Raw genomic sequence first — 13,126 nt, 5'->3', positions numbered from 1 at the left:
GTATTTGTGGAATGAATGAATATGTGAGCCCTCCTAATTCCCTAGAGAATAAGATGTACTACAACAAAGCATAGCAGAGGAGTAGCTTTGTTGTGCTGACCCAAATTTTATGTAAGCAGAGTTCTGACATAGGGAGACAAGGAGTAAGGCAAACTGATTAAACATGACATGAATTTGTAACCTATTGCATGACCACACCTATAGAGTATTGATTTATGGCCTGTTGTCACTTGGAGGTAGGTTTCTAAAAATTTGTCACAGAGTAAGTTTTAGTAATGTATTGCACTACATGGTGACCACAGTTAATAATAATGTTGTCGTTTTTCTTGTTTTTTGAGACAGGGTCTCACTCTGTTGCTCAGGCGGGAATGCAGTGGCATGATCTTGGCTCACTGCAACCTCCACCTCCCAGGTTTAAGCAATTCTCATGCCTCAGTCTCCCAAGTAGCTGGAATTACAGGCATTTGCCACCACACCCAGCTAATTTTTGTACTTTTGGTAGAGACGGGTTTCACCATGTTGGCCAGGCTAGTCTCAAACTCCTGGCCTCAAGTGATCCGCATGCCTCAGCCTCCCAAAGTGCTGGGATTACAGGCATAAGCCACTGCACCCAACCAATAATGTATATTTCAAAATTACTAAAATATATTTTTAACATTCTTACCCCATCAAAAAAAAAAAAAAAGACAAACTGGTGAGGTGATGGGTATGTTAATTGGCTCCATCAAATCTTCCTATAATGTATACATAGGTCAGGCCGGGCACGGTGGCTCACGCCTGTAATCCCAGCACTTTGGGAGGCCAAGGCAGGCAGATCACTTAAGGCCAGGAGTTTGAGACCAGCCTGGCCAACATGGCAAAACCCCATCTCTGCCAGAAATACAAAAATTATCCAGGTGTGGTGGCACATGCCTGAAATCCCAGCTACTTGGGAGGCTGAGGCACAAAAATCACTTGAACCTGGGAGGTGGAGGTTGCAGTGAGCCGAAATCGTGCCACTGCACTCCAACCTGGATGACAGAGTGAGACTCTGTCTCAAAAATGTATATACATAGATTAAAACATTACATTGTACCCCATATATACACGCAATTATTTGTCAGTTAACATTAAAAAAAAAAACAAATTGTTACAGCACTCTGTCTATAACAGAGTGAAAGATGATTCAGTTTTCATTTCACAGACATTTCCAGAGTGCTTGTCACATTATCAGCACTATGCTATAGGTGGTACAACTTTGGATTCAACTGGGGATTCAACTGTGAGTAAGGAGTTAACAGACTACTAGGAGACAGGGATATGTAAGTAACTGTAACTATGTTTTAAGTGGTTTTGTCAAGGTGAGCCCACTATGAAAATATATTTTGTATAAATTTATAAAATCATATCACCCTGTATGCAACTCTACCTATGCTTTAGGGGACAGTTTTCTAGTGAACTTTAAAAAACAGAATTTTTTTGGCCTGTAATCCCAGGAGACTTGAGTTGGGAGGATTGCTTGAGCCCAAGAATTTGAGACCAGCCTGGGCAACATGGCAAAACCCTGTCTCTACAAAAAATGTTTTAAAATAGTTGGGTGTGGTAGCCCTGTCCTGTGGTGCCAGTTACTTGGGAGGCTGAGGTGGAAGCATTGATTGAGCCTGGGAGTTTGAGGCTGCAATGAACCATGATCATGCTACTGCACTCCAGCAGCCTGGGCGACAGAGTGAGACCCCGTCTCAAACAAACAAACGAAAAGAATTTTTCATGTTCAAAGAATGTATTTGTATTTTAAAATAATGTGTGCCTATTAAGGCATATTTGAACTTCATAGAAAAGCAAAAAGAAGAAACAAAATGTTACTCCCCTGGGGAAAAAAATGCACAATTTGCATATTGTATATTTCTTCTGGCCTTTTTTCTCCTACAGTGGTATCTGTAGATCTTAGATGAAGCTATAACTGAGACTTAAGTGAACATGCAACTAGCATTAGATCTTTTAATTTAGGCTTTTTGAAAAATTAATTTTGTGTATTTATTTATTTTGTTTAGGACTGTATAGTTGACAAAACCCATATTAAAGCAGAATGACCCATCTCTATTTCAGTATGTTCACAAAGTGCCCCTCCAGCTGAATGTGTAGCATGTGAACTCTGGGGATTCATTTCACTGTTCCCATTCTTCATAGGTGCCCCTGACCCCACAGCTGGGGCCAGCATTGACGATGAAAACTGTTGGCATTTGGATGAAGAACAGGTGAAAGAACAAGTGAAGCTTTTTCTCTCCCAGGGCGGTTACTGTGGCTCTGGAAAGCAACTCAGCTCAATGTTTGCCAAGGTAAGATATGAAAAGGTGTTTTTCTTTTGTTGTTGACAAGAGAAGCTTAAGTTTGACTGGGCACACCACACTTCAGGCTTCATGCAATATACCTAGCTCACTTGACATAGCTGAACTGAATACTTGAAATCTAGTGGGAGAGGCTGACCAGACCTGAGCAGGTTGCCTCTAGGGAGTCCTACCAGCTCAGCCTGGTAGTCCTGTTCCTTCTGCTCTGCTCTGTAAATGAGTTAGTATTGCTGGGGCATTTTAGCAAGGAAACTGTCTTCCCTCTGCTTTTAATTCAGTGCTACCTGATGAAGCTTGAAGACTAGAGTTTCAACATTGTTCCTAAAGACACTTAGTATTTTGAAACTAGGGGCTCTCACAGCAGGCTGTTTTTCTTTTCTTTTTTTTTTTCCCCTTAATACCTTCAGTGAGATATAATTCATATACTATACAATTCACCCATTTAAAGTGTTAAAGTTCAGTTCAGTGTTTTTTAATATATTCATAGTTATATGCAGCCATCACCACAATCAACTTAAGAACATTTTCATCACCTCAAAAAGAAACCCATACCCTTACCTATCCCTCCCTTGTCCTCTATGTCTCCCTCCCCCAGCCCTAAGAAACCACTAATCTACTTTCTGTCTCTATAGATTTCCCTATTCTGGACTTTCATATGAATGGAATCATTCATATAGTATGTAGTCTTTTATGATTGGCTTCCTTCACTCAGCATAATGTTTTTAAGATTCATCGGTGTCATAGCATGAATCAGTACTTCATTCCTTTTTATGGCTGAACAATAAATGTGGATTTGTTGTTCAAAATGTGGATAGCCTACATTTTGTTTATCCATTCATCTATTAGTAAACATTTGAGTTGTTTCCACCTTTTGGCTATTATGAATAGTGCTGCTATAAACATTCTTGTATAAGGTTCTATGTGGACGTGTATTTTCATTTCTTTCTTGGAGTGGAATTGATGGGTCATATGGTAACTCTATGCTTAATCATTTGAGGAACTGCCAGTCTGTTTTCTAAGGTGGCTGTATCATTTTACGTTCCTACCAACAGTGTATGGTGTGTCAATTTCTTTGCATCCTGTCCAACACTTGTTATCTGACTTTTTAATTCTAGCCATCCTAGTGGGTGTGAAATGGTATCTCATTGTGAACATCAGGCTTTCTTGGTACATGCAGAGATCTTGCTTACAGAACAAGAGGCCTTCTTTCTGGCTCTTTTGGATATGGTGTACTCAGATACTTCATCTTCACTTCCCCCTCCCCCACTTCCTTCTCCTCCTACTTTTTTGTGATGCACAATCACCAATCCCTTGCCACTTCTTATGTGTCAGGTTCGAGAAATGCTGCGGATGAGAGATTCCAATGGAGCAAGGATGCTGACACTAATAACTGAGCAGTTTATGGCTGACCCACGACTCACGCTCTGGAGGCAGCAAGGAACAAACATGACAGACAAGTGCAGGCAGCTCTGGGATGAGCTAGGTAAGTTCCCATCGTTCAGAGAAGTGCTTCGTCCTACCATCTTGCCGTGTGGCAACAGTGTTTATGAACCCTTGCCATCAATCATTGCATGGATCTTGCTAAGTCCAACTGGTAGAAGTCTTAGGCTCTACAAGGGCCACCCAGAGTAACACTGAACTCACTTTTGTTTTTTCCAAAGCATTGTGCTTTGCTATTGACATCAAGCATTTTGTTCCAGATGTTACCATAAAGGTGGAAACCTTTGTTGAGAGAAAACCTCTTTGCTTGGCTTCTGTTGCATGGCAGTAGCCTGGCTCTCCAAATACTTATCAGCCTCACTTTTGTTGCTTTCCCCGAGTCTGCTCTTCTGTATCACTCCCAGCCAGACCTTTAAGACATAGGGCAATTTCCAATACTTGGACTTGACCTTCTATTCTTCCTTTTCCATATTCCCTTCATGACTTTTTAAAAAATATCATAGCTTCAGGCCAGGCACGGTGGCTTACGCCTGTAATCTCAGCACTTTGGGAGGCTGAGATGGGCAGATCACAAGGTCAGGAGATCGAGACCATCCTGGCTAACACAGTGAAACCCTGTCTCTATTAAAAATACAAAAAAATTAGCCGGGCGTAGTGGCGGGCGCCTGTAGTCCCAGCTACTCTGGAGGCTGAGGCAGGAGAATGGTGTGAACCTGGGAGGCGGAGCTTACAGTGAGCCGAGATATTGCCACCACACTCCAGCCTGGGCGACTGAGCAAGACTCCGTCTCAAAATATATATATATATGGCCGGGCACGGTGGCTCAAGCCTGTAATCCCAGCACTTTGGGAGGCCGAGACAGGCGGATCACGAGGTCAGGAGATCAAGACCATCCTGGCTAACACGGTGAAACCCCGTCTCTACTAAAAAATACAAAAAACTAGCTGGGCGAGGTGGCGGGCGTCTGTGGTCCCAGCTACTCGGGAGGCTGAGGCAGGAGAATGGCGTAAACCTGGGAGGCGGAGCTTGCAGTGAGCTGAGATCCGGCCACTGCGCTCCAGCCTGGGCCACAGAGCGAGACTCCGTCTCAAAAAAAAAAAAAAAAAAAAAAAAATATATATATATATATATATATATATCATAGCTTCAGAGCTTACTTATACGGTCATTTCACCTTTAGCTTCTTTGTACTCATCTGAGTTTTAGTCCCACATGAGTAGATGTCCATTGACCATTTCCAGTGAGAAATCAAAAATGAACTCGGGCTTTCTCTTACAAACAAAGGCTCTTGTGACTGTTATTGGCACCACTATTCCTTACGTTACCAAACTTATTGCCAAGCACTCATTTTTCTTTCATTCCCTACATCCAGTCACCAACTTATTTTGATTTCTCAACCTTTAAAATGCAATGTAGTGTCCATTCTCCCTTGAAACGTTTAGATTAAATTAGAACTGTGACCTTCTAATGGCCTTACTGTTCTAGCTTCTCCCTTATCAAGGCAGTCCTCTGTGGCCATTATTTCTCTTTAGCATTCCCTTCCTCTAAGACCAGTTTTGCAATGCTAATACTTCTCGCCCTGCTTTCAGAATCTTCCATACCCTGAATTCAGGGTCACACGCTGGTAAGTTTTGGCTCTAACACTGGAAGCCCAATCTGTCTGACATCCCCCTCTGTAACATCTCCCTCAATTCTATCTTAAGTCCTTTTATTTTTTTCAAAGTGCATATTCCTTAAGAACTTGAAGTTAGCCTTGGGAGAGTCAGTTTCATCTGAGGCCTGAATGTCTTAATTTCTGTACCACAGAATTGTGCTGTGGACTTGGGCTTTGCCTTTGGGACAAAGGTAGTTGGGAGGAAGTAAGTAGAGTTGGCTCCTGGTGCTTTTAAAGTTCTTGTTATATACTTGGGTTCATTATGAAAAACTCTTGCTTCTGGCATTTTCATATCTAACAAATTACTATATCAGCCTTCCAAGAAACCTTCAGCATTCTGTTAAGACAGTGGTTCTCAAACCTTTCAGAATCACCTGGAGTACTTGTTTAAACAGATCACTGGGCCCTATCCCCAGTTTCTGATTCAGTAGGTTTGGAGTGGAGCCTGAGAATTTGCATTTCTAACAAATTCCCAGGGGATGCTGATGCTGCTGATCCAGAGACCACACTTTGAGAACCACTGCACTTAGAGAAGGCTAATTAGGTTAGACACTAGAACAGTGCATTCATGCTTCCCCTAAGTATTCTAAGGGCTCCCCTAGCTATTCTTAGGGCTCCTTACAGATCACAAGACCTATACACTTATGGAGAACCTAGGCAGGGTTTATAGGAACTACAAATATAGAGAGAAATGGCTCACTACTTTCTGTTTCTGAACTAGAGAAATTGGGACCAATCAGACATGAAGTTTCATCATTTCCCCACTTACAAATCTACTAATGCTTTCTATGTCTCTACCTATATGGTTTGCCTTCTCCTTTGTTAAAATCCATAAAGTATCTCTGCTGTCATGAAAGGCCAACCCTTACGTGTTTGCTCTGGGTTCTGTTCTATCTCCTTTTCTCAAGAATGTTGCTGCTACAATTATTTCTTTGCTTGGGCATTATTAACTTTTCTCTCTCTACAAGATTATTCCCATCAGCATACAAATATGCTCTAGTATCTTTTTTTTTTTTTTTTTTTTTTTTTGAGACGGAGTCTCACTGTCACCCAGGATGGAGTACAGTGGCACAGTCTTGGCTCACTGCAACCTCTGCCTCCTGGATTCAAGCAATTCTTCTGCCTCAGCCCCCTGAGTAGCTGGAACTACAGGCGTGTACCACCATGCCTGGCTAATTTTTGTATTTTTAGTAGAGATGGGGTTTCACCATGTTGGCCGGGCTGGTCTCGAACTCCTGACCTCAGGTGATCCACCTGCCTCGGCCTCCCAAAGTGTTGGGATTACAGGCATCAGCCACCGTGCCTTGCTTGCTCTAATATCTTTAATCTCAAATTTTAAAAAATACTCCTTTGATGACCCAACTGTCCCCACCAACTATTAACCCATTTCTCTTCTCCCCTTTGAAACAACTCTTCTTTAAAAAATTATCTGTGGTCACTCTTTCCATTTGCTCCCCTCCGTTCTTTCTTGAGCCCACTCCAGTTGGGTTTCCATTGCCCATTGCTGCCAGTCTCCTGAAGTAGCTGTTGTCGAAATCACAAGTAATTTCCATGTTGCTAAATACAACAGTCACTTCTCTGTTCTCATCTTACTTCAAAATTCTTAGCGGTTTTCAGTAAACTTGACCATACTCTTTTATTTTTCCCTTCCTTTTGTAGCAACAGGCTCTCGCTATATTGCCCAGGCTGGTCTTGAACTCCTAGCCTCAAGCAATTCTACCACCTCCATCTCCCAAAGTGCTGGGATTATAGGCACGAGCCACATGCCCATACTCTTTTTGAAACACTCTTGTCTTGGTCTCCATAACTGCATACCCACTGGGTTTCCCCACTGTGTTCCTGGTGACTTTCATTCAGTCACCTTTGCAGACTTCTCTGCATTTCCTCAACCCTTCTAAATATTGAGTGCCCCCCAGCATCCACTTTCCTGTTTACATTCTTTACCTAAATGATTATATATTCAGTCCCATGGCTTTAAATACTATCCAGATGCAGGTAAATCACAAATGTATGTCTCTAGCCCTGATCTTTCCCCTGAGTTCCAGGCTGTGTCCAGCTGCCCATCACATCTCCAACTTAATACACACATCACAGAACTCTTAATTTTCCTGCCAAAGCCTTATTTTCCACTTGTTGTCGCCATCTCAATATATAGCATCAAGATGTGTTATCTTGTTGCTCAATGGCCAGGCGCCATTGAGCTAGGATCACACCTGTAATCCTCGCACTTTGGGAGGCCAAGGTGGGCAGATCGCCTGAGTTCAGGAGTTCAAGACAAGTCTGGCCAACATGGTGAAACCCTGTCTCTACTAAAAATACAAAAAATTGGCCAGGCGCGGTGGCGCACGCCTGTAATCCCAGCACTTTGGGAGGCTGAGGCGGGCGGATGACGAGGTCAGGAGATTGAGACCATCCTGGCTGACACGGTGAAACCCTGTCTCTACTAAACATACAAAAAATTAGCCAGGCGTGGTGGTGGGCACCTGTAGTCCCAGCTACTCGGGAGGCTGAGGCAGGAGAATGGCATGAACCCGGGAGGCAGAGCTTGCAGTGAGCTGAGACCGTGCCACTCCAGCCTGGGTGACAGAGTGAGACTCCATCTAAAAAATAAAAAAAACATAAAAAAAAAAAATTAACCGGGCATGGTGGCGGGTGCCTATAATCCCAGTTACTCAGGAGGCTGAGGCAGGAGAATTGCTTGAACCTGGGAGGCAGACATTGCAGTGAGCTGAGATCATGCCACTGCACTCCAGCCTGGGTGACAGAGCGAGACTCCATCTTTTCTCAAGAAGAAAATTTAAGGGTTATCCTTGATTCCCTATTTTCTGTCTTTTACATCCAAATCAACACCTGTTGACCCTCAGAGTTAGAGGACTGAATGAGATAAAGTGCTTAACACCTTAATCCCTAGGTGATGAAATCAAGGATAGCTATTATTTTATTATTATATTTAATATTTAATAATTATGTAAAATTTTAATTTCCATAGTAGCTACCTTTGCTTAGAGTTTTTGATGCTTTTTAAATTTTTTGTTGTTTTCTGAGAAAGAGTCTCACTCTGTTGCCCAGTCTGGAGTGCAGTGGTGCGATCTCAGCTCACTGCAACCTCTGCCTCCTCGGTTCACTTGATTTTCCTGCCTCAGCCTCCCAAGTAGCTGGGACTACAGGTGCACACCACCACGCCCAGCTAATTTTTCTACTTTTGTAGAGACAGGCTTTCACCATGTTGGCGAGGCCGGTCTCAAACTCCTGAACTCCAGTGATCCACCTGCCTCGGCCTCCCAAAGTGCTGGGACCACAGACATGAGCCACCAAGCCCAAGCCAAATGTCTTTTTATTGATTTACTTTGAGACAGGATCTCACTGTCCCCTAGGCTGGAATACAGTGGTGTGATCATAACTCACTGCAACTCAAACTCCTGGGCTCAAGAAATACTTCCACCTCAGCTTCCCAAGTAGCTAGGATTACAGGTACAGGCTACCACGTTCAGCCGATTCTAATTTTTTGTAAAGATACAATCTCACTGTGTTGCCCAGGCTGATCTCAAACTCCTGGCCTTGTGATCCTCCCACCTCAGCCTCCCCAAGCACTAGTATTACAAGCATGAGACACTGTACCCAGCGAACACTTTTTTGCAAATTGTAGGAAAATATGCTTCTGGATACTGATAACAGTCCTGTGAGTGCTGTTTTATACAGGCAACTGGTAGGATTTTTTGCTTTGTCTCTTTCTCAGGGTTGTAATTGTATTGAAACAAATTTATAAGGACGTAATTAATAAGACAGAAAACTCATTTTTAACTTACAGGTGAAAGTACTTGTGCTCACTTTCTAGGGATTTTTTTTTTTTTTTTTTTTTTTTTTTTTTAAACAGAGTCTCGCTCTGTCGCCCAGGCTGGAGTGCAATAGCTCAATCTTGGCTCACTACAAGCTTTGCCTCCTGGACTCGAGATTCTCCTGCCTTGGTGTCCTGAGTAACTGGGATTATAGGCACACACCATGATGCCTGGCTAATTTTTTGTATTTTTAGTAGAGATGGGGTTTTGCCACGTTGGCCAGGCTGGTCTCGAACTCTTGACCTCAAGCAATCCAGCCACCTCCGCCTCCCAAAGTGCTGGGATTACAGGCATGAGCCACCGCGCCCGGCCAGGATCCCCTTCTTAATATCAAAATGCCTAGGAAATAGGAACTCCTCCAGAACTAGAATTAGCACCCTGTTTCTTTACCTCTTAAGCCTCTCATCTCACCCAATCTGTTTTCCCTTCCTATTATCCTATTGATTTTGCCATTCCTAAGATCACCAGAGTTCTTCTGAAGTTGCCAGATTTAGTAGCTTCTTTTTTGGTCCTCTTTTTTACCTGTGAAGATTAAATATGAAAATCTGTTTCTATACTATAGATGAAAATCCCTTCTTAAACTCTAAAATAAATGTTACTATAATCCCCTAAAGAGTTACTGTTGTAAGTATTAGTTCCTTTTTTTTTTTTTGAAACGGAGTTTCGCTCTTGTTGCCCAGGCTGGAGTGCAATGGCAGGATCTCGTCTCACTGCAACTTCTACCTACCAGGTTCAAGCGATTCTCCTACCACAGCCTCCCAAGTAGCTGGCATTACAGGCATGCACCACCACACCTGGCTAATTTTTTGTATTTTTAGTAGAGATAGGGTTTCTCCATGGTGGTCAGGCTGGTCTTGAACTCACGATCTCAGGTGATCAGCCCACCTCTGCCTCCCAAAGTGCTGGGATTACAGGTGTGAGCCACTGTACCCAACATATCATATAGTTTCTTTTTCATGGTACATTTAAAAAATTGAATTGAAACAGTAGAAATGAGGGTTTTTTTTTCTTTTTTTTTCAGTCACCCATGCTGGAATGCAGTGGTGTGATCTCGGCTCACTGTAACTTCCACCTCCTGGGCTCAAACAATCCTCCCACCTCAGCCTCCTGAGTAGCTGGGACCAGCTGAGTGCGCACCACCATGCCCAGCTAATTTTTTGTATTTTTGGGAGAGACAGCGTTTCACCGTGTTGCCCAGGCTGGTCTCAAAATCCTGATCTCAAGTGATCTGCCCTCCTTGGCCTGCCAAAGCGCTGGGTTTATAAGTGTGAGCCACAGCACCCAGCCAGAAATTAATTTTCATCTTCAATTAATATCTGAAATTGAGGCTAATATGGCTTTTTAAAACATTCCTATTTGGCTTTCAGAGGCTTTGAGATAGTGTCCAAATGTACTTCCATCCATGGATGTAACTACATCCTAAAGGATGTTTATATTAAGACACACTGCAGCCAGTTGCGCCACCTGTAATCCCAGCACTTTGGGAGGCCAAGGTGGGCAGATCATGAGATCAGGACATCGAGACCATCCTGGCTAACACGGTGAAACCCCGTCTCTACTATAAATACAAAAAATTAGCCAGGCTTGGCGGGCAGTTGTAGTCCCAGCTACTTGGGAGGCTGAGGAAGGAGAATGACGTGAACCCGGGAGTCAGAGCTTGCAGTGAGCTGACATCGCGCCGCTGCACTCCAGCCTGGGCGACAAAATACAAAAATTAGCCAGGCGTGGTGGCAGGCGCCTGTAATCCCAGCTACTCGGGGTGGGGTGTGGGGGTGGGGCACTGAGGCAGGAGAATCGCTTGAACTCAGGAGGCGGAGGTTGCAGTAAGCCAAGATCGCCCCATCGCACTCCAGCTTGGGGGGAAAGAGCGAGACTTCGTCTCAAAAAAAAAATCCCAAGAAAGGAGTAGTTTTAAGGCATCACAAGTTATCAGCAGTTTGAAAATCCAAGTCCAAATACATTATTTTTTTTGGATAAGCAAATACTAAGATTCTACCATGTGCTAGGTAATATGCTAGACTCTTGACAAAGGTTATCTCATTTAATTCTCACAATATCCCTACAAAGTAGGTATTTTTATGATCTCAGTTTTACAATTGAATGATTTGATGAAGCTCAGGAAGTTCAGCTAAGCAAAAAAATAAAACCTTTTCTGACTTCCTTGCTTCCAACCGTGTCCTTGTACTAACTGCCCTTCCTCTGTGCTGCTTTCATACCCTGAACATATCTTTATCTTAATACTTATCATATTCAAATGGAATTATGTTTGTTTATCTGTCTCCCTCACTAGACAGTTCCTCAAGGGTAGGAACAGTGTCTGTTTTATTCACCAGCACAGAGCCTTAACATAGAAGGCTCTTAATAAATATTTATTACACTGCAGATTTGAGCTCAGAGTTCAAGCCTAAGTCTGTCTTTATATCACAGGCACACAGATTCAAATAAGATAGTCACTCTACTTTAAGGAAGTGTTGGGAAGGAAAAACAAGCCAGTTCTAAAAATCTTAGCAAATTTTTTATATTAAGAAAAGTTAATGCTTTGGAGAGTTTCTCTACTATCTAAAAATGAAACTGAAACATTAAGGCTTACACACACATCAAAGGAGAGATGTTAAGAATATGGGTTGCTTTATTTTCCAGGGGCTTTATGGGTGTGCATAATTTTAAATCCACACTGCAAACTGGAGGAGAAATCCTGCTGGCTGCAACAGCTGCAGAAGTGGAGCGACCTGGATGTCTGTCCCCTGGAGGATGGAAACTATGGACATGAGCTGCCCAACATCACCAATGCACTTCCCCAGAATGCCATTCACAGCCCAGGTGAGCCAAGTGTCCTTTTAGGCTCTTTGTACCTGGAACTTCGAAAGGTGGGAGGGTAAACTTAGAACAATGGTAGCTGGATAGCCTTTTGGCTGTCAGAATTGCCATTATAAATAAGAAAAGCCTGTGTTTTTATTCATCTTGAAATGCCGAACCTTAAGTAAGGATAAGCTTTTATCTTTGACATTGAGTTGCTGTCCTTTTCCACATCTAGAGTGTCCTTACAGTGCCTAGCATAATGTCCTAGAGCCCTCTGCATGACTCCTGGTCTACTCTTCAGATTCTTCCTGTCTAATGCTTCAGTTGGGGTTGGTTTTAGCTCAGACCTAACTTAGGGGAGAACAAAAGACTTATAAAAAGCAGTTTTAAAAAGTGTCCTGACCATAACTTTTCTTACTTCTGTTTTCCTCAAATTTTTATACAGCAAATAACTGGATGGGATCATCCTCCCATATTATTGGTAGGATTCCTGCCCCATTTTAAGACACTTCCAGTACAGTGATACCATACACTCCACCTTTTGAGCCCACTGGCCTGCAGATATCACTTGACATCAGCATTCGTATCAGTTTTAGTTCAACTAATTCAGTCTATTTGATGTTGTCAATTGATTATTCTTTAGCCTATTGAGAGCCTTTATTGGGAGAAGATTTTATCAGACACTGATTTTACAATTGGTTCCTTTTATTTTATTTTATTTTATTTTATTTTATTTGGAGACAAGGTCTTGCTCTATCCCCCAGGCTGGAGTACAGTGGTGCGATCTTGGCTCACTGCAACCTCTGCCTCCAGGGTTCAAGCGATTCTCATGCCTCAGCCTCCCAAGTAGCTGAGATTGCAGGTGTGACAGCCACCACGCCTGGCTAATTTTTGTATCTTTAGTAGAGACAGGGTTTTGCCATGTTGGCCAGCGTGGTCTCGAACTCCTGACCTTGGGTTATCCACCCACCTCAACCTCTCAAAGTGCTGGGATTACAGTCGTGAGCCACTGCCCCTGGCAGTTCCTTTTATTTTAAATAACTCCATTGGTATTTTCAGTCTCAAGGAGGAAA

At 42.9% G+C, this 13,126-nt stretch overlaps 1 protein-coding gene across 1 annotated transcript in view; it reads left to right on the top strand.

Annotated features, from left to right (window-relative positions):
- Positions 1–13,126, top strand: part of ZSWIM5 (zinc finger SWIM-type containing 5) — a 191,331-nt gene that overhangs the window by 150,597 nt on the left and 27,608 nt on the right. The window contains exons 3-5 of the mRNA XM_030913688.1: positions 2,167–2,315; positions 3,657–3,807; positions 11,895–12,074. Of these exons, the coding sequence (XP_030769548.1) occupies positions 2,167–2,315; positions 3,657–3,807; positions 11,895–12,074 (480 nt within the window). The remainder of the gene's footprint in view (positions 1–2,166; positions 2,316–3,656; positions 3,808–11,894; positions 12,075–13,126) is intronic.

The sequence above is a fragment of the Rhinopithecus roxellana genome, chromosome 12 (assembly GCF_007565055.1).
Source record: "Rhinopithecus roxellana isolate Shanxi Qingling chromosome 12, ASM756505v1, whole genome shotgun sequence".
NCBI lineage: Eukaryota > Metazoa > Chordata > Mammalia > Primates > Cercopithecidae > Rhinopithecus > Rhinopithecus roxellana.
Note: the sequence above shows the minus strand (reverse complement) of the source record. Positions and strands in the feature narration are given on the sequence as shown.